Below are 22,795 nucleotides of genomic sequence, written 5' to 3' on the forward strand. Positions count from 1 at the left end.
GAGAAATATACAAACATAACTCAGTTAAAAGGCAGTTATTAACCACATAGATCGATCCAAAATAAAGATTTCTTAATAGTAAGTACCTAACTAAAAAAGTCGTTTCTCATAACTTGTTATAATTACTAATGTCTAATAGAAAAACAAATTACTTCAATAACAATAATACCGTAGAACAGAGGTATTCAAACTGTGCGTCGCGGCTCCCAGGGGCGTCACGGGAGTTGTCGAAGGGAGCCGTGTAGTATAATTGAAAACCAATAAATATTTTTACGAAAAACGTTTACTAATATCATTGAGGCACACCGGTTGGGAAACGTTGAATTGTCTACAACAGTCATTCGCTAAATATGGTTTTAATTTATGGTATATATGTAATATGGTAAATAAATTATAAAATATAAATTACAATCATAATAAACATTGATGTTTTTGTCATTTATAATTTCTGAGCTGTCAACATTTTTTGAAGATTTAAAGGAGCCGTGGGATGAAAAAGTTTGAATACCTCTGCCGTAGAATATAGGTACCTACTGATAGTATTATAAGCTGGCAAACCGTCATCGCTCTGAATCGTTTTTAGTATACAATGTTTTTATATCAGTTATAGCTACTCATTTAATCACCTACTGTACAGCAGAGCGGAACCCACTCATCAACATTTTCAGGTTCATAGTAGAGCGATAAATGTATTGATTTAACAATAATGATTTGTGTTTTTTTTTTTGTGCATCCGTCACCATTTAGGACAGTAATAATGCTTTGATTTACTTTAACAACATTTTTTCTGGTGGGGATTCCCAATAGCTTTCAAAAGCGTCAAGAAAAATAAAAAAACTGATTTTTTATGCAAAATTTGTTTTTTTTTTTTAAAAAACAATCAATTTTGTTTTTTTGTGTAACTCTAAAAAAAACAGTAGATGTATAACATTTTCATGGAATATAGATATGAGTAATTTTTATTCACCATAACATTTTGAAATATTGCGATTCTTTTTGAGCTACTTATTTATAGGCATAAAAAATGTTTGTGTTTTATTAATTTTTTTAAAACTATTGTCGGTCAAACAATTTTAACACTGTCAAATATTTGAATATGTAATGCAATGGTTGTTAGTGGAATGAAAAAAAAAGTTGAGAGTAAATCCTCAATTTTTTTTGAGCTTCTTAAAATGTTGATCAAATTCAACATTTGGTAAATTATTTCCAGTTGGACATTCATAAAAAAATATTCCATGTTCATCTAAAATTTGAAATTATAATACAAGATCCCCCATTAAGTATTTTTATATTTAATGAAAAAAAAAGTTTACCTTAAAATCAAATCAATTTATTACGAGCGTTTGAAGTTAGACATTCATCCGCAAACTAACAAATTCTCATACAAATTTTCTTATTTTGTTGTTATTCAAAAATTGTATGTTTTCAAAAATTTTTTTTACATTATAAAATTATTAAAATATTTTGACTCTGTTTGGGTTTCAAAAAATATTTGGCATTTTTTTTAGTTTTTTATGATTAAGTTCAAAATATTACAATATTATCCAATGTATTCACTGAATATTCACTCGATTTCTCATAGAACGATTTTCTTATTTAGTTGTTATTAAAAAAATAACAACCATAGAATAAATTGTTATTTGCAGTATATTATGTTTATTTTATCATTTGCTATACCTATTTGATAAAATTTTCAAAATATTTTTGACTCGTTTTGAGCTGTTACGGACATTTTAAATTTTTTTAGTTTTCATTCTTTAAATTTCAATCAAATTTTATTCGTAAAAAAGCTTGAAAAATTAATACAAGAGTCCTCACAAATTGTTTCAATATCAGTTTAAAAATATGAAAAACACATATTCATAGGGAGTTCAAATGTAATACATCCATTACAGTGACTCTAGACACCTGTATGTACAGCAGAGCGTTACACACTTACCCGCTGTGTGTTTTTTTTTCATTTGTGCCTCACTATAAGTAGTCGAAATAATGTTTCGATTTTTTACTTCAGCATCTTTTCCAGTGGAAAAGTGAATCTAGTTGTTCCACTCAGAGGAGGTTAAAATTTAAAATACCCAAAAGTTTTCAAAAGCACCGGGAAAAATAAATACATTTTTTTAAAGCCAGGAATTTTTACGCAAAATCGATTTTTGACAAATTTTTTTATTGATTATAACTATTTTTTTAAAAATTAATATCGATAAAAACTGAAATAAAAATGAAAATTATAAGAAAGTTGAGCATAAATCCACAGTATTTTTTTATGAGAGTCTGAACTTCGAATTTCGAAAGCAAAGTATTTGAAAATCATAAAAATTTAAAGTACCTGAGTTAGAAATTCAGTAAAAAAATTTTTTTAGATTTGAGAATTTTAACCAAGATTCTTCATAAGCTTTCCTATCTTTATCAAAAAAAGTCTAGCTAAAAAATATCTAAAAATATTCAACCACAGTTTTTTTTATACTTATTTTATTTCCCAATTTGGACACAATTGCTTTAGTATTTAAACCAAGAATAACGATTTGCGTAATTTTGTTGTACATTAAAAATATTATTTATGGGTAGGTACTTACAACTTGCAGAGTAGGCTTATAATTAATATTTTATACACATAATGAACTTAATTTTCAAATGCAATTTTTCGACAAAAATGAATTTAATCTACCATATGAGTACTAATGACTATTACATAGTATAGTAAAATAAATTACCTTTATCACATTAATATCATAATATACTTGGTAATATTATAGGGTGACAAACCGTCTTTGCCCTGAATCGTTTTTCGTATACCTACAATAATTATTGATTTTATATCAGTGAATTCGAATTTAACACATCCATTACAGTGACTATAGATACCTAATGTACAGCAGAGGAGGTTAGATCTATGAGGAAAAAATCCAATTATCAACTTTGTACGAAAAAGGGCAGCTTTGTATTTTTAGTCCCATAAATATCTTTTTTCATCATTGAAGTCCACATGATTGTCAGTCCGGGTTCGTCTTGAGTTTGAAATTTGGGTGTGTGTAGGCCTTGAAAGTCGGTGTAGGTATCGCAAGTCTGCGAGCGACGTGAATGTGCTTTACAGAATCATCGGGCACTCAGTCGGCCTGAATAGTGTCATACATTATACGGACAAGACATTTGTGTCGACCGAGATCGGAGTCTTAGTCGTAGTAAATTAATGGACTATAAGGACTCACTAAAGCAAATGACTGATACGCTGAAAATGCCATACGATATGCGATGCGAACTCAATACAGAAAATAGTTGGTAAATGAAAGAATAATTTCAAGTAAGATTAGTCAGTGGTCACTGTAAATTCAAATACTCGGTTACTCCTACTCATTTATGCAATTACATAAAGACTGTTATAATATCGGTATGAGTTAGATTGACACGGTGGCGCATAAAAGTGAATAAGTAAACCAGGGGTTCTCCGTATGAAATTGATGTACCACTAACACTAACACTATTGTCGCTTAATTACTAAATATATACTTTTTATAATATAATGGAAACTATAAAATATAAATGTAGTATCATTGCAGTAAAGACTATAATTTTCGTAAATTTATTATGGGTAAACAACCTGTTGCCTAATAGCCTACCCTTGCCGAATTACACACCGCAAATAGTTTTTAGTATATACTTACTGAAAAACACCTCCGCTGTGGCAATCCATCTGACATTGATTCGGTCTCTTTACTAAAGTTATAGAATATGCATTCTACGAGTGCACAGTTGCACGCTAGTTGATATCACCTTTCATGTATCCACTATCCAATTTTAACTCCTATATGAGCACCGTGTGATGGCATTAAAAAAATGAGGCTGCAGGCCACAAGAGGATCAGACCGCCCCCCGTCCTTCAAAAGGGGAGGGGGTGTCGTATGGCTTATTTTTATCATATAATGATGTAGCAATGAAAGTTTAGCGAAAGTAGGTAGTGCTGCATTGGTCTAAGAATAGCAAAAAATTCATTCCCTCCTTTCAAAAAAGCTGAACACGCCATTGCATCCTTGAATAATACACCACCACATTTTCAACGGCTCGCATCGCAATCTTCTTACCACAATTTTCTACATCTGATACATCTGTGGAATAATGAATTACAATAAACTTATTTACATTAAATTTTTAAATCAGCGAGTTGGCAATCCAAGAAATAATTTTTCTGTCAACTCACGTGATAAGTCCATCGTACATGTGTATTGATACGGTAATAATTTGAAGGCAAATATCAACTTAAAATACAATCAAGAAAAGCTAATTAAATAATAAATTAAACATTAATAATTATTATTAATGGTTAAATATTTTATTTATTTGTGTTTTTTTAATAATAAAATTACCATATTAATAACACTATAAAATACGTACCCATATTATAATAAAATACAAATGTATGTCAAATGATAATCATTTATGTCTATACTAATTATTTTTTTGTTCACCATTTCATTATTTATTACATGTAAAAAGGTTATTATACTTGTATTGTAATATTTACATATTTTTATAGTATTTTATATCCTGTAGTTGCCAGTAATGCGAATATAAATTTAGTTTCAAGTTTTGGGGTTAGGAATCCAGAAAAAAAATTATCCTGAACATTTTCTTTTTTTAAAACAGATAAATCCATGTAGGTAATATAAAATATATTTTGTGTTTTCTAATATTTGAAAGACTCCAAAATATTGACCTTGGTCACTTGGTGAGAAGGAAAAGTGAATTAAAATAATCCATTTCTGTGAAAATACTGGTGTTAATATATTTTCCAATTCTATACCATGTTTATTCAGCATGATGAGTATGATATGTGCAATCCCTAGGGACAGCCATCAATTTCCGAATTCCGTTACATGTCAAAAGAAGTTTTGGTGGGAATTTTTTAGGATCGTACGCAGTCTTAACCCAAAGCAAATACTACGAAACATGTAGTTTTTTTGAAGCTAGAAACAAATTAGGTATAAACTAACGTCTTGAGTGTTTTTCAATGATTGGGTAATCACATTGGAGAATCGTGTTCAAATATTGATATAGACGTTTACAGCAGCGTCAATTTCATAAATTTATGATCGTGTTTACAATATTATGATATATTTAGGTACATATAAGTCATACGTAACCACCGTTATTAGTGGTAAACGAAACAATATAGGTACTACTGGATTGTGCTGCAATCAGAGACACAACCTGTAAGTAATTAAAAGTCATACAGCTGACCTTTAAGTACTTAGCATATTTAAATGGTATATTTATTTTTAATACTTTAATATGACGTGAGGACTACCTACTCATCACGTAAGTACATAATCAAGTATTCTGGGTGATGCTTTAATTGTAAACACTCTTCCACGCGAAAAGTATCAACCTTTTTGAAAATATTTTTTTGATAACCTGAAGTCTCCATAAAACAACATATTAATTGAAAAATATAATATTTTTAGTTTTTTAAATGTTTTAGTTTTCTCAATGAAAACATTATCTTTGAAAAATCGTATACCTTGGTAAAATAATTTTCTGGAAATATTGATGTACACAAATTTATTGATATAAATAAGCTTTTTGAAATTAAAAATGTTCAATATATATTTTGATTTTATCACTTAAAAAAAAATCAGTAATTTTTTCAAAAATACCGTTTCGAAACGATTTAAAATTAATGAACGATAATAAAATTAAAAACGTTAATACTTTTTAAGATAACATGTGTTAACTGTTAAAAATATCACCCTGTATACTTTTTTGTTACGATTATTCACCATCTCCAGAAGTTGTAGGTTTATACCTATAGTTGGGTAATGCCTTAATGGGTAACTGCAATATTACGTGTTAAACATCAGTAATTACTGATGAACTGCAATTCTCTAAAATCCACTCGTCCACAAACAATATGGAAATTTCAGACGTTTATCGAAGTACTAGAAACAAAGTAGGTACATTCTAAACAGTGTTAGATAGTATAATATTATTCAGTCAATCGGATGATAATTTGCAAGACACACTCAATTTTTTTATAAGTAAGTTAGTATTTGTTATCAAAGTATGACAAACACTAACTAATTTCGAACTCTGAGCTAAATTAATTGAAAATCGCTAAATTAATTGAAACGTCTATGATGTAATGAGACCTAAATGAATCATTAATGTGGTAATTATCAGTCACCATGCACTTCGAACATTGATCGAGTTCTACACCATTAAATGTTCGACCACTCTATTTATAGATTCCGTTGATGGGCTATTATGAGAAAATCACATAATTTAATCAATGGTAGAAATTCAGGGATATTGTAATTTGTGTTCTACATCCACATTTAATTTAATGACCATCGCAGATTCAAATATGTATGTTTAGTTTATCCGGGTTATCTAACCAAAATGTATATTCAATGAAAAAGCATTTCAATTTCGTTGTTCAATGAGAATTAAATTAATATCAGCAGAATTTAAATTTTAGAAATGAACAAAATATTAGATAACCAAACGATGATTTTTTGGCCTTTCATTAAAGTTGTGATCTTCACTGTATAAACTGTAAGTTATCAGGTAAGTGGCGCCTTAAGAATTCGTTTTCGCCAGTTATTGGCACTAACGTGTTCCATTACGATATCAGATTTTAATCAGTATGTTGTACAATCAAAATAAATGATATGATAACATATACATTGATAACAAAACAGTATCAGTGTAACCACTGATACCAAAGTTTAAGTCTGAGTACACCGCTGGCCTTGACGTTCATATTGCTATACGTTTGTATATATTTAAAAACCTCTTTCGTATAATACATTTGATTTTGGGGTTTGTAAAAAATAAAATTATGTACATTTTGGATTCCAGAGTTGGAAAACTTTATTTTCGTATACGATTGTGTGCGTACGTTATATTTTTCTCGGAAAACTCTTTAAATCGAAGCTGTCATCCAAACCGATGACAGTTTTGTATACAAAGTATTAGAAATCAGCGATTTTAAATTGCAAAACATATTTTTTTAAGTTACTGACCAGTAACTACGGAAGTTTTAGGACACTAAAACTGAAAAAAAACTATTCCTAATACATTTTTCAGTTATGGGAAATGGTTTTACAACGACAACATTTTTCTTGGAACCAAGTTTTTGACAGAAATTATACAAATGTTTCATACCGCCATACCGGGCATATATGTTTATAGCATACATATTATTTATATTATGCATACATTAAACGTAAATATTTATAAAAATTAAAACTTTTTGGTTCATCTCTTTTTTGTTAATAACCCTTTCGTATCAGCTGTGATCTCTATTCGATACTAAGCAATATAATGTTCATCTTATGAACTGTTGGATAGTAGTTACAATGATAGTTAATTGTTAGTTATATTATGAACAATAATTAAATATTTAAGTATTATTTTATTAACTTAAAAAGTTTTCTTTTTACATGTCTGTACCTAAAAACAAAAATACATTATAGTCTCACCTATAACTTATAAGACTGCAAATGTTGTGGATTTAAAATGGATTCGGTCTTTTAGCGTTTAAGACTAAATTTTGTCTCGTCGAACATTAAATTAGTTTGGTTTTCCAATATTTTAATTATATTTAAAATGCAATTACATTATATTTTGTTTATGCATCATTGTTTTTTAAGTAAAAATATATATATGTTTATTAAAATAAATTTAAAAATGTTAAAATAATAGATTATTAATAGAAAAATAAAAAAGGTTAAGCTGTACAGTAAAAAAAAAAAGTTAAGTTGCATTGCAAAAATATTATTATTATAATTAAGTAATATCTATAAAAAACATTATTAAATTCATCTGCTTTAAACCTTTGAATACTTGAATAATTCGATTAATATGTTGAAGACAATTAAAATTAAAAATAAATTAAATGAGAAGATAATTTCGACAAGACAAAACATTGAAATGGAGACTTATATATTATGCATTGTTATAACAGTATGTACTCCATTTATAATATGTTCTTATTTACGGTGAATATTAATGTTTATAAAAGAAACATTAACTGTATACTTAAAAATGTCAGTATTTTGAATCGGTTGAATTGACTTTGCCATAAAATATGTGTTCGAAATAGTCCGCAGCTGTAGAAAGTCTTTGTATTTTTTAACATAGACAGTTACAACTGCGGCAATGTCAACAATATCATGGTGTTAATTTGTATGAATTATTAATTTTATTTAAAAATGTATAGATAAAAAATCGCGTGCGACTACATGTCGCAATCAAGCGGTTTTGTACTGGACTGCATATACTGGAGAATTCCACCCCTCACTTTTCCACCCTCTATTATCAGCACACCCCTACTATAGTTCCACGTCGTGAAAATTTGCCTGGAGCCGCACGCTACGGTGGTCGTCACTGAAAACTGGCGAATCGATAAACGAAGACGACGACGACGGTGGACAAAAACGGAATCTGATTCGTATTATAGACGCTAATAAGCGTGTATTATTTTTTGTTTTCTCAATACGTTTCATATTTCCTAGAACTATTAGGTACAACATTCGTCTTAGAATTAATTATAATACAAATTTGAACACTGACATACTCTAATTTAATAATAATCCTTTTTTGTCAAGGTAAACAAAATATGTGCCTATAGAAAAACCACCATATAGGCTTTAATATTTCATTGAACAATCGTTTGAATAAAAAAGGCTTGACGAATTAAATAATGCAAAACTATTACATTATGTTGGTTTATGTCGTGTTAATATTTGACACAGTATGATGGTAAAAAAACGGAATATAGATAGTCACACGTTTATACGTACATATATATGAGGCTTATGATTTTCTGAAATTAAATCAAAATCGGGCAGACGTGATTATTGCAAAGTGAACACAACTTTCCAAAAACCATTGCCTAACAAATCATACACGTACTTGGAATCGTCTAACAATGCCCTAGACATTTGTTGATACAACTTTAAAAAGTATTAACTCAATTGAAATTTGTGGTGACAACACGTACGTGTCAAACATAACAATTGTACCTACGAAGACTTAAAAATCTCAACCAACAGCTACTTCGCACTGCTTTCTCGTAAATTTGATGTGGTAAATGATTGGTACATTCCGTTCACACAACTGAACCTCAAAACTAAAATAGACGAAAAGCATACAGGTACCAACAGTGGAGTCTGGTCACTTTTTACCGGTATACCGTCAACTCTAAAATAACTGAACAGTATTGTGGACGGTATGAACTGTATATTATTTTCAAGTAAATTTCCAAAATAAATGAGGTAAAACAATTACGTTGTATTTAAGACAAAATATTATATACAGGTACTTACTGCAAAATATGATCGCCATAAACTACAACAGTTGAGATACTGTATATTGTCCTGATCTGATGCGTGATTGTGTAAAAAATACAGACTTGATAATATAACCAATAAAATGCTTGGTTGGTTTTATTATTAGCCCGAATTAGAAGTCCAATAGTATCAATGCCTAATAGTAAAATAAATACCTTTAATCACAATTATATCATACAATCTACTAAGTAATATTATAGGCTGACAGGTCATCTTAGCTCAGAATCGTTTTTCGCACGCACATAGAATTATTGGAATTAAATTAAGTTGCTATCAATTATTAAGTAACTAAAAGAAAATTAACTGTAATATTTGTATATTAAATAACAACATAAGGGTATTGTGTGAAATGTTGAAATCCTACTCTAAGTATAGTTAAAACAATTTTATGTATAATAATATGTATTGTTAACCATATTATGCTATATTTTAATTAAAAATAAAATTATATATTTTTATCATTTTTTATATTATTTTTAAAAAAATTTTTAAAAATTATATTCATTAATAACTTAACAAATCCGTGTTTAGTCATTTTAACAAACATTATTTTGATAATCGACAAGCAGTTCTTGTTAATATAACCATGGAAATGTTTTTTTTTGACTCTAAATGAATTGTTAAATTTTTTTTTGTCGTTTATTTTAATACTGTTTTTGTAATTTTCACAATTTTTGATTTTAAGATTTACTACTAAGAATACTGGAAATAACAAATGCTACATAATGTGACTTTGAGTTATGATGTTACTTGTTAAATTTAATAATTTGAGGTTAAAATAAGAGTTTTGTGTTGTAACTATAGTATGTAAGTATTCCAAAAACAATTAATAATCGTAATTTAATAATGTAATATTATGTTATTTTATACCAAATAATTTATATTATATATATATATTATTAACACTTTGCTACCTTTTGCACATTTGACTATGCAGATAATAGTTTTAAGAAAAATGTATATGAATTACATGAAAAAAAAAGATAATATAATATTTTCAACACCTGTGAAACCTTGTGCTTGCATCATTTATCTATTTATGAATTAACAACAATAGTACAATTATTGTTGATTTATTCTAATTTGTTGTAGAATCTAGAGTTTTTAGTGAGATTATTTTGACGTATTGAGTACTTATAGTGTTTTTAGCATTACTATAAATTCGGAATTTATTTGACACTTTTGGTGAAATAAGCGAGCAACTTAAGTCATTTTTTAAAAATACTCTTAAGAGACCATGTTGTTTTTAAAATAAAAAAAAAAAGGGACCATGTGTAAGACACCATATGGTAAGTATGTAAATTGTGCATGTGATATAATAAACAAAGTCAATAATTTAATTTTCACTGGCTTAAAATATATTGTAACATAATAATAAATAGTAGATGAGTCATATGCCTTGGAAAGGCCAATAATTCTTTGCACTACCTAGTAAATACGCTTCACCGTCCATGAGACATGAGTAGGAAAATAATAATATTATACAATATACATGTTTATATATATATACACATACACAATTATATATAGGTATAATCATTATTAGTTATTACTGTATCATAAAATTTGGGATACTCGAAGTTTACGACGATCCGACAAAGATTTTTTACGGGGCTTATACTAAACTTCCAATATCCATTATCCATTGTCCATAACAATTTGTTTAAATAGTTTATTTTATCACATGTGTAAAAACCCCGATAGATAGTCTTATGGTTTAATGCGTAGACATTTATTTAGAATATTTGTTGTGTAAATAATGTACAGGTAATGGTCGTGTTCGAAACTTGTTGGTTGAGAAAAACTTGATATCTACTTTTTTTTTTTAAATTATAATATTTATTAAGGTTGATTGTTAATTAAACACTCCAATTGACTACTACATCAATATCACTTAAAATTTATTTTGAACACAATATTATATTTTTATACAAAATGTTATTTTGAAAATAATTGGAATTAGAATAACTTATAATTGCAGGTGAACTAATAAAACAACTTTAGGTGTTGAATTGATTCCAAAACAATTAGAAATTACTACCTTTAAAATAATTTATTTTGATTGTGGTATCAACCCCAAGTTTCTGGCAAGTGAAAACCTACACGCAATTTCAGTTATTTTAACACTAATTCATGAGAAATTTAATTAATTTTTCTTTCGTGTATACAATGACCATCGAATTCAAATTTAACACATCCATTACAGTGACTCTTTAGAGCAAGGGTCGGGAACCTTTTAGTTAGAAAGAGCCATTTTTTCGAAAAATTACAAAACCATGATGTCCAGGGAGCCGCACAGGTTTGAACAATCTCTTTTTTAGTTGTAGTTGTTAGTACGAACAATATATTATAGAATATTAGAATAAAGATAGTATTATTATTTCATTGAAAAATTAGTAGGCATTAAAAACATAATGATACATCTTAAATTTAGAAAATATAGAAAAACATTGTTTCATTAATTCATTATTATTATTATTGCTTGTACACATATAATATTATTTAATTAAATACAATAACAAATCTATCTACTGAATATTAGTGAGAATTTTCCAAAAAGGCGAAGGTTGCATATGAAAAAGCCGCAGGGTTGCTCCGGGGCCGCAGGTTCCCGACCCCTACTCTAGAGCGTTAAACAATTGTTACCCACCAATTAATCACACTTAACATATTTTGTGTTTACTTAGCATACTTTACGATTGATCATTAACTTGTTGAAATATGCAAGTGCATACAAATTCTAGTCCTAAATATCACCATAAAGCATATGTATAGATTGCATAAAATAAAAAATAAAAGTTGCTTTTTGTTCATTTAGTATTCAACGCTTTTAACCGCAGTTAAGTTTCTAAAATACACAGTATTTATGTTTATTTTCGAATTCAGACTTTCTAATACCAGCTAGTAGTACAACACGAATACATGGTTATAGGCCGGATAACTATATTTAAATCAAATAACAAGTTTTCTTAAACATACAATCTGTACCTACCTATGTCTTGAAACATTAAAATCTGTAAAAACACTTAAACTCATGCCAATATTACTTCTTATAGTATTGTGTTATATTCTGAGTGTAGCGATTGAATGTATTGTATTTATAATGATGTTTTTTTATTGTCCGTCATTAACATTTGGGACAGTAAAAATTCTCGATTTTCTTCAATAGCATCTTTTCTGGTAGAAAACACATCCTTTACAATGACTCTAGACACCTTATGTACAGGAGAGCGTTACACGCTTACTCACTTTTTATATTGTAACCGTGTTTTTTTTTTGTGTCTCTACCACAATTATTGTAATATAACGTTTGGAAGTTGTTGATTATGGACATTAGTTTCGTGCATCCACAGTCAGTCTTAATACTTAGTGTGTGACGCAAACTAGAATCTAGATTTTAGGCCTATAATCTCGTTTTACGTATTGACCAAGAGCATTTATCATCGATACTAACTGCGTTCGGAGTGAGCAACCAGTGCACCGTTGCCATGTCATCTAAAACGTGCCAAACTTTAGATAACTGATACCCAAGGCCGTATCTAGAATTTTTTTTTTTTTTTTTTGGGGGGGGGGGGGGCCAAAACATATCAATTGTATATTTATTGAATTTACATTTTGACTTTTGAAATTTGGTTAAAAATAAGGCAGAAAAATATTTAATCTTCTTTTATTAAAATCAAATAAACAAAATTACTTTGACATCTATTGTCGCTTTCACTATATACAAATATGAAATATAAAATAAAAAATAAAAAATAAAAAATGTGCAAATATAAATCATTTTTTAAACTAATAATATGTTCCTATCTTTTTGAAGAGCAAACTGGTTTAATACTTCATCGGGATTAACAGTAATATCTCTATGGACACTTAATAGAGCTAGCCCAGTTAGTCTTTCTTGTCCTGTAGAGTTTCGTAAAAATGTCTTGACGCGTTTTAATGTCGAAAAAGTTCGTTCGGGAGTTGATGTAGAAACCGGTAGTGTAGCTAGTACTTTTAATAAAAAATGAATATTTGGAAAAAGTTCAGGATTACAATAATTTAATGATTCTACAGCTGTATGTGGACGATCTACATCTTTGAAAGCAATCCATTTTCTTTTCCACAGTTTTAGTTCTGAAGGTAATGTATCAACATTTATAAAATCTGAATATAAACTAAAATCTGATTCTAAAGTCGGGGATTTCAAACACATTTTTGGTATTAATAAATACAAAGACGATAAAATCTTCTTGTGTTTGGAAAACCGTTCTTTAAGTTGACTAATAAAATCATCATAGAATGGAATTGCAATTGCAATACGAAAATAATCTTCGGGAATTTTGGTATCCACATTAATTCTAATTTTTGAACGACTTACTAATCTTGGTATTTTTATTTTTTCTTCATCATTCACGGATATGAACAATTGTTCTGATTTATTGAATATTTCTTTGAAATTTTCATTAATTTTTGTTCGCATATCTTTCACTTCACTTAAAACAGTTTCAACGTGATCTACTGCTTCACTTAAATCACATTTTACCGACTGCAATATTTTACATAATGGCAAAGTTATAGAAAAAAGTGTGGTCGCAGTTATCATACTTATTATAAATTCACTAGTTGTTACACACTTATATAACTGTAACGCTTTAGATGACGTTTCAATGTCAACAAATAATTGTAGTTCTTCTAATGTTGCAACAATAGGTTTATATATTTCTGAAAATCTAAGCATACCATCATGATTTTCAACCCACCTTGTCTCACACATGGAAGTTAATTTTGTCCATTTAGTTTGAGGAAGAAATTCTTTTATTTTATTTTTTAATAGTTCAGTTCGTTTAGCCGATATTTTAATAAAATTTCCTACAGATTTTATTGTACCAATACAATTTCGAATATGGTGAATATTTGACGAATGAGCTAGTGCTAAATTTAGGGAATGTGCACTACAGTGGACATAAAGTGCAGCGGGATGTACTTCTCTTATAACAGATTGTACTCCTTTAAAATTACCACTCATGGCTGCGGCGCCATCATAACCTTGGCCAAGTAAATAGTCACATGTTATACCGAGATTTTTTAAAGTAACTAGAATTACTGTGGCCAAATTTTGACCAGTAGTAGAACTTACAGGTACAAATTGTAAGAAGTCTTCTTTCAATACATAATTATTAATTTCATTTTTTTCAATATTTAAATTATTTTCTAAATAACGTACACACAAGGAAAGTTGTTCAACACGCGATACGTCGGTTGTTTCGTCGACTAATACGGAAAAACATTTTGCCCGATTAATTTTATAAACTAACTGGTCTTGTATAATTTTTACACATATATTTATAAAATTATTTTGAATCATAGGACTTATATATGAAGCATTTAACGCTTGATTCTCAATATGATACGTTAGATTTTTATCTTCACACGAAATGCGCATTATTAATAATGCTCGGAAGCTACCGTCGTTGTAAGTAGGTTCAGAACTTTCTAAAGAGAGCGGTCCATAATCACTAGTACCACGTAAAGCTATTTCTTGACGCCCACAAATAATAATTGTTTGAATAATAGGAATTAATCTCTTTCTATTTTGATCAATTTGAATAGCACGCGCTGAATCTAATTTTTGGATAATATTTTGGCAGTTTTTGGAATAAACAGCTACAAAATTATCTGCACGCATAGCATTAGATTTGTGAAATTCAGTTTTACTATGTTCATTAAATTTTTCAATCGCTTTTTTCCAGTTATTAAAAGGTTTTACAACTAGTGAAATAAGTTTCTGGTGACTGCCTTTGCCACCAAATTCGCGACCAAATATAGCACAATATTTACAAACTGCACCTTGTTCACCAATTCTCGAATAAGCAACCCAAGGAAAACGTTTAATCCATCCTAATTGAAACTTTAATTTTTTTTTTAGATTTGTAGTAATTGGGAATTTGTAATTTTCATCTGGTGACCAATGATCAGTTATTAATTTAAATTTTATTTCATCAGATACATTTTTACCGAAACAGTAGCCGATATCGTTGTCTTCAACTATTTGTTCGGCGTCCGATTTTAATAAATTACTTTTGTTTGTTTGCAAATCTGTGGGTGAATGACTACACGATGGCGATGGCGTTTCTATTTGTGGTAGAAGAATAGGAACTTTATCAGTCTAAAATAAAGTCTATGAATTAACGTTTTGGTAGTTAAATTATTAATATACATAATATTTAATGAAATAATATAACGTAGAACGTACCTTTGGAAGTTTAGAAAAATAATTTGATAGTACATTTTTGTTTTCTCGTTTACTCATTATGATAAATAATATTTATAAATATTGACTTTGGAAAACGATTCGACGTGTTACGTGTTTGTAATAGTCTTGCAGACGACAAAATGGTATGATAAATAATAATATATTTATAATGTACACAAATTAAATATTGTCGTTAATCGTCGCTGACACCTCCGACCGGCATCGACAGCGGTCGATGGTCGTTGTCCATCAATAATAAACAATCTATTATTAGTACCCGGCGGCCGGCCTACGAAACGTAGAGATTTCATAAGATAATAATATTATGATATAAAACTAAAAATAGTCAATGGTAAATTTAATTGGAGCTTAAGTCATTTTTGACTGAAAATATTTCAAGTTGGTATCAAAAATAAATAATTATTTTAAATATAATAAAGAAGGTAAAATATTGAAGAAATTTCGGGGGGGGTCCAGACACCCTGGACCCCCCCCCACCCACAGATACGGCCTTGACTGATACTATAATAATATCGTAGACGATTGGACGTATTATGAATACGAATATGATAATTTATAATGGAAATATTATTGTACCTAAAAGTTCAGTGTGATGACTGCGAAATAGTCACCTCCCCTTCGCCATTATTACCCCCAACCACAAAATGTAACCCATAATTGTGGTGGCGTAGTATCTCACGATAAAAATCTTATTTAAATTGCCAAGCTGTGATATTGTATTTAAAAATGTAGTCAAATTAAAAAAAAAATCATCACCCATCTATCATAATATAATCGTGCGGTAGGAATATAGAATGTATTATGTCTTAGGTTGGTGGTATACTTTAAGTAGAATTATGACTCGGTTCGATATATTTTGATAATAATTAAAAACAGAATGATTTTAGTAACAAAAATTTAAAAAAATACAATTTTATGTGTTGACGTTGTTTGTTTGCTGCATTTGTTTTCATAATTTGACAGGTGTCAGGTATACACCAAATCTCATACATATTTTTTTATTAATTTATAATTTTTAATTTCTTGAACCTTGAAGCTTAATCTGTTCATAAACTTAATTAATAATTACCCATCAAAAAATAAATTAATGCGACAGTGTTTATTAGAAAATAAAATCACTTGTTTCACAGAATGCGGAGTTCGGGAGCCGTAGGTACAGTCAAAAAAATCTCAATAATTTTAAAATTTAATCTGTTAGTACATTTATTAATCCAAAATATCCAATTTTCAAGTAACTAATTAGAAATTGGGCGAATTAGTAACTATACCTACCTATAAAGGAAATAATATTTAATGTTTTAGTTTCCCCTTTATCAATCACTGTTTTCTTAATCACGAAATACTTTAATAATCGAAGTAATATTACAAATATATTAGCGTGTGAAAACCACGTGGTTCAACACCAGGCATCACGATTAGATAAGTGATCATTTATTCGGTTTCAGTGTTGCACATCGAACCGTGAGCACTTAATGTATATCTTGTTTATCCACCTGAACACAAATTCAAATCACTGAATGCAGCTAATATATTGAGATTTTACGGTCTATTACATCAGTATTCATGACTATTAACCAATATAGTACGTCGCACTTAAACGTATAAGTATTCGCAGGTTGTCCACTACGGGTTTAAATATTATATCTGTGTACAAAGTGATTCACCAAACATGCTCAAACCATTTTTTGAAATGTCTATAGTCACCTACACTTAAATAGTAAATAAAATATTTTGAATAACTCACATTAGTATGCTATTAAGGATTTTTCTGAGGCTTTATAAGAGTACCACACTGTTTTACTGTGAATTATAAACAATTTTAAATGTTGATCTCTTAAAAATAGGGTTAAAATAGGTTCACTTTTCTATCAGAAAGATGCTGATGTCGAAAATCGAACCATTTTTATTACACCAAAATTTGTTAATGATAGATAGAAAAACAAATAAAAACCCACGTCATCGTTTATATAATGAATTCATTCCGAATTCGCTAAGTTCTAGGAATCTAATACAAACATTTGTTAAAATTTGAACATTTTTATTAAATAAATAATATTTGGTAACCTTGGTTTCCCAAAAGTCAGACTGTCTTTGCTCAAAATCATTTTTCATCGTATACTGCGTTGATTAAATTTTATCTTTGAATTAAAATTTAACATGTCACCCATTTAAACTTGATAATGTGCACTTAATCTTTTAAAATCCTTTTAATTTCATCATAAATAATATTATTAGTGTACAAAATTTCGAAAAAAAAAAATGAAGACATCAGACGTACCTGATAATCATTGTTGTCGGTATATAACTTACAATTACAAAAAAAAACAAATTATCCTTCAAATTTTTTTCTCAAAAAAACAACAGATGCAAAGTCTCTAGTGATCAATTTTATTTTGTATAATATATGATTTTAATTGGAGATATATCATCGGCCGTTCTTCAAATAATCAAGTGAGTACATATTCGCACGTGAAATTATAAGGAAACTTGCAACGAATATGTGTGACCACTGTACATTGAGTCATTTACGTGACGATGAATATGTACAATGTACATAATAATATATGTTATATTATAGGTAGGAACATTTGATACACTTTCCCAATCACCAAAACTTAAACGTAAATATAATAAAACAAAATTCACGACATGAAAAATGTATTATTTTTAAATTCTTCAATAATAGTACCATGTGTTTATTTTTCCTTTCAAGTATAAATTATATATGAGTTTTTTTACTGTCTCTGAGTGTATCTATAGTTAGTTTCCAGTGCTTGTGCGAAAATCACGCATCCATAGTTATATAAAGAAAGCGCGTACAGGCATTGGTACAATTTAACAATATTTCAGCACAAAAGGCGAACACTCATTGCATCACGTCTTCCCCCAAACATAGTGTGGTCCATTTAAAGTCGAAATTGAAAACCATCGCCATCACGTGTACAGGCAAGGGGGTACAAACAACGTGGTCTTTGTGAGCACGAATTTTTATTCTGCACTCACACTAAAATAATTGTTTGTTTTAACTTGTACACAAAGTCTATTCAAAGGACGGGGAAATTTATTTTCTGATTTTCCATTTCTAAAAATAAAATAGTAGCAAAATATTGAATAAAAATAATTAACTATTTTATATTTTTCTGTTTGATCAAACGTTTACGCAAAGCAATGATTTTTTTAGTAGCAACTAGAAGTCAATTCGAATCCACGAGTGTTATGAGTTAATTATTTAATCATTCCAAAATAATGCATTTCAAAAAAAAAAAAATATCTTAAAAACAATAGCTATGTTACCCCTCCTACATAGGTTATGGATCGATTTATTTTGAGAGTGACATTTGAGCAGTAATTCCATTTCTAAAACGTGTTCTCTGATAATAGCTATTGACGATTTTAACACGGTTATATTGTTATATATAATATTGAAATTTATTGAAACATAATAAAGTTTCACTCTCTTCGTAAATAATTTAATTCTGTTCAAATCAAGAATAATGGTTGATATTGAAATTCTCTTTACGTTTTCCTGTACGGTTATGTAGCACTTTTGCCTACACATAACGCCGTGTTACAAATTTCAAATTTCAAGACATGACGCACCATACTAACTAGCAACTAGAAAGCTATCGTCTTGATAAATGTTAAACATAAATCCTGTTGACATATGGATAAGGAACTTTCGATGTTGATCAATTATATAGTTTGTCGTTCCGTAGATCGAAATTAACTGCTATAACCACTTGTAACGATGTAGGTCTCCCACAACTCTGATACGACCATATACTGTACCTATTAAAATGTCTTGTCTAAAATAATAGTTTCGTTTTTTTTCGGTAAATTATAATCACCGCACTACTGTGTAAAGAATACTCATTCGTATTTTGAACATTTTATTATATCTTTTGCGATGTGAAATCGCTGGCCGTGACTTTGTGTGATAGATTTCATTTAATGCTATGTGATAATGTGAAACAGTAAAAATAATAGTACTCATTAATACTTACCATATACAAAACGATAGAAAATAAGATTTTCAAAAAGCATACACACTTATGTCGTGTGATAAAATTTGTTATTAGGATAGAAGACTTGTAGCTCTAAAATAATAAAATCAGGAATCACTTGAGATTTTAAAGTATGCACTTATAGAATAAATTGAGTTATATTTTATCAGTGGAGGAAAAAATAACTAATTCGATTTGATTCATGTCATTTATGTTCGTTTATAATAAACCATCAGACATATTTTGTATCTGATTTTATGGCAGGATAAAAATTAAAAGGTGTTTATTTTGAAGGTAACCATTAATTTTATGGAAAAGTATTACATTTTTTTTACTTAGATTATAAAATCAAAACAAAACAATAATATTGGGAAAAATTTTATTTTAAATAGTTATCATATTTTAGGTTTTTACTTTTTTGAACTGCTGAGTTTAATATGAAAAATCATATTCCTAACAGAATACAATTTTTTTAGAATTAAATTTCAAAATTCGAACAATTATTGTGAAATGTAGTCTTACGAATTGAAATAAAAGAACAGTGCAATGGAGTGGCACAAGGATAATCTGTTAAATTTTGAAACACTACTCCACTCATCAGAAATTAAAAAACTTACAACTAATTAACAACTTATTCAGCAATAATTTTAATAATTTGAATTTATCTATTCTAACAATAGAAAATAGGAAACAATATTATTTTATTTAGGTTGTTTTATAATAATGCCAAATTATGTGAAAACAATTTAAAAATACTTGTATTATACAATTGAAATAAATTAGTGTTTACCTTTAAAATATAAAATATTAATTAAGTATTATAGGTACTATAATGAATATTATTGTTTGTTCGTACACAAGTATGAATATTTTTTCTTCAGATCGTAATAATAGCTAGTAATTGGCGCTCGTATCGATGTAAAATAAAACAATTTACAAAGCAAACCTTGAAATTAAATTATCTTGAAATAATAATGAAATATCTAAGTACCTATGTGAAATATAAAAACACAATTTACTGATCGTCATCATAAGTGACAAATACACGTTTGTACTATATACTATTATTTGTAAATTTTGCGAACATCAAATGTCTCCTGATCTAGTTAAAGTTATCTTACCACTTACGCTCGCAGGCACACCATGCGTGCGATCATATGGCACAACTTCAAGTAACTTGATAAAAGTAAATGTTTGAAAAAAAATTCTGAGTTTCAAAAGTAAAAAAATAAGGTAAAAATATTAAATAAAACCTAATAGTACATCATCGTGAGAGGGTAGTTAAAATTTAAAGTTTTATAGTACAACACAAAGTTTATAATATTGTGAAGCCTTAGATGCCAAGACAAAAAAAAATGTTGTATAGGTATTAAATCTATAGAGATCAACAAGGCAATCAATATAGATTTAACAAGGTGTATCTGAAACATCTACATCGACAACGCTTTATCTTGTTTTGTAATAATTATGATATGCGTGTATAGCAAAAGTGAATCCATTTCTAAACCTATCTATAGTTTTTGTCATCGATTTTTTTCTATTTTTATTTTTCGCGAGTCCTCGCCTATATTATTACGACATTATTCGCCCGAATCTTCACGTTACCCTTAAAATCACTTAAAATGTCATAATATTGTTATGAAATCACTTACAACACTATTTGTATTATTAGCTTATGATTTTTAAAGTATAACATATTATAATATATAAACAAGGTATGATGATAATATTATATTAAATAGAAACATTGGACTACATTTCGATGAGTGTTTCGTCAGCTTCCAAAATATAATGCTGACGATTAAAATTATTACAATAATATTTTTTTTTTATTCAATTTTAATATTTTGTGCTTTCAGGTATTTCTTATAATTTGTATTCTGTCAAACATAGTTAAGATAAGTTCTATGATAAAAATGTCTTATAAATATTTTCTCTTGCCGGAATCTAATTAAATTTCAATCAACTTACAACTTTGCGACTTCGAGCAAACACGAAAGATGAAAAAGTCTACAAAAAAAAACTGTGTTACGACTAGAATCTAATTTTCAAGAAAAAAAACGATAAACGTGTTTTTGAAAAGTTAAACTTTTGAGTTTGGACGTATTTATAACAAGACATTTACTATACAGAGTAATGCCAATCCTGGGTACAATGAAAGTGAAAACAATTGTCTCAGGTTATCAGAAGATGAATGGTAAGTTTTTAGTAGTACTTTACGTGACTAATCGACTAGTTTCTGCCAAAACGAAAAAGGTTCGATTTTCATTTCCACCAAATCTATTTCTACCTATATTATTGAGTTGGAGTTTGGGAACTCTTTAAAAATTTTAATTTCAAATATTCAAAATAGCGTATACATTCAAATTAACAGTTGCAACTTAGGTATGCAAAAACCTATCAGATGTAAGATAAAAAAAACGATGAATCCATACAAATAACGTAATAAACGAATACAAAAACAAAAAGATTTCATGAATGAACTTTAAAAAAAAAGTTATTCAAAATAATAAATATGTACTAAATAATTATTCAAAAATATTTGACTATTTATATTTTATATTACTCTGTAAGACAAATTTAATTTTAATTATCTTAATTTTCATCTAAAAATTAAGTCAAACCATTTTTGGGGTCAATGAGAACCGCCTCCTCGTGGTGGCTCATGGGTAACTCTAAATGGTTCTCCAAATATAATATTTAGACATTTAGGTAGAAATAGATTTGACGGAAATGAAAATCGAACTTTTTTCGTTTTGGCAGAAACGAAAGTTTGTGGAAACGAAAACAGAATTTTTTGGCGGAAACGACTGACCCCTTTTAACATTCCAATAAATGGACCAATTTTAAAGGAAAATGCTGAATTGTTTACTACTTGGCTACAAACAATTTAAAGCTAGTCAAGATAGGTTAAGCAACTGAAAAAGTAGATGATATAAAGTTGTTTTTCGTAAAATATGTGATGAAAACTCCTCAGTTGACCAAATGTATAATTATTTTCATACATAACGTATTTTACAAATGAATGTTCGAGTACACGTTTACCTATAACGCTTAATTATTTGTCTAAAATGAAAACCAAAATTAATTAAATTCAAAACCTCTAAAATATAATCAACTCGTCAATTCGTATTTCGTAACAGCATGTGAAGTAGGTAGCTAAAACAATTTTCAGCGGAACAATTAAG

General features: G+C 28.5%; 1 protein-coding gene and 1 long non-coding RNA gene across 4 annotated transcripts in view; both read right to left on the reverse strand.

Moving 5' to 3' along the window:
- LOC111038863 overlaps positions 1 to 8,261 on the reverse strand; it is a 33,072-nt gene extending 24,811 nt beyond the window's left edge. For all 3 annotated transcript variants that reach the window (XR_002605020.1, XR_002605021.1, XR_002605019.1), the window contains exons 1-2: positions 7,476 to 8,261; positions 3,660 to 4,100 (exon numbers count right to left, since the gene is read on the reverse strand). This is a non-coding gene — a long non-coding RNA (uncharacterized LOC111038863). The remainder of the gene's footprint in view (positions 1 to 3,659; positions 4,101 to 7,475) is intronic.
- A 4,859-nt stretch (positions 8,262 to 13,120) lies between these two features.
- LOC111038868 (52 kDa repressor of the inhibitor of the protein kinase-like) lies at positions 13,121 to 15,639 on the reverse strand. The gene is made up of 3 exons (XM_022322128.1): positions 15,583 to 15,639; positions 14,700 to 15,495; positions 13,121 to 14,600 (listed from the first exon to the last, which is right to left on the reverse strand). Exons 1-3 carry the CDS (start codon positions 15,637 to 15,639, stop codon positions 13,132 to 13,134), a joined length of 2,322 nt encoding a protein of 773 aa, XP_022177820.1. The 3' UTR covers positions 13,121 to 13,131.
- Positions 15,640 to 22,795: the final 7,156 nt, after the last annotated feature.

The sequence above is a fragment of the Myzus persicae genome, unplaced genomic scaffold (genome assembly GCF_001856785.1).
Source record: "Myzus persicae strain clone G006 unplaced genomic scaffold, MPER_G0061.0, whole genome shotgun sequence".
Taxonomy (NCBI): Eukaryota; Metazoa; Arthropoda; class Insecta; order Hemiptera; family Aphididae; genus Myzus; species Myzus persicae.

What these genes read in the sequence shown, in the direction of transcription:
- LOC111038868 (XM_022322128.1), bottom strand. Translation starts at nt 15,639, where the DNA reads ATGAGTAAACGAGAAAACAAAAATGTACTATCAAATTATTTTTCTAAA. An exon ending in ATTTTTCTAAACTTCCAAAG is followed by an intron (nt 15,496 to 15,582) that starts GTACGTTCTACG and finishes ACTTTATTTTAG; the next exon opens with ACTGATAAAGTTCCTATTCT. An exon ending in GTTAAATGCTTCATATATAA is followed by an intron (nt 14,601 to 14,699) that starts GTCCTATGATTC and finishes TTTCCGTATTAG; the next exon opens with TCGACGAAACAACCGACGTA.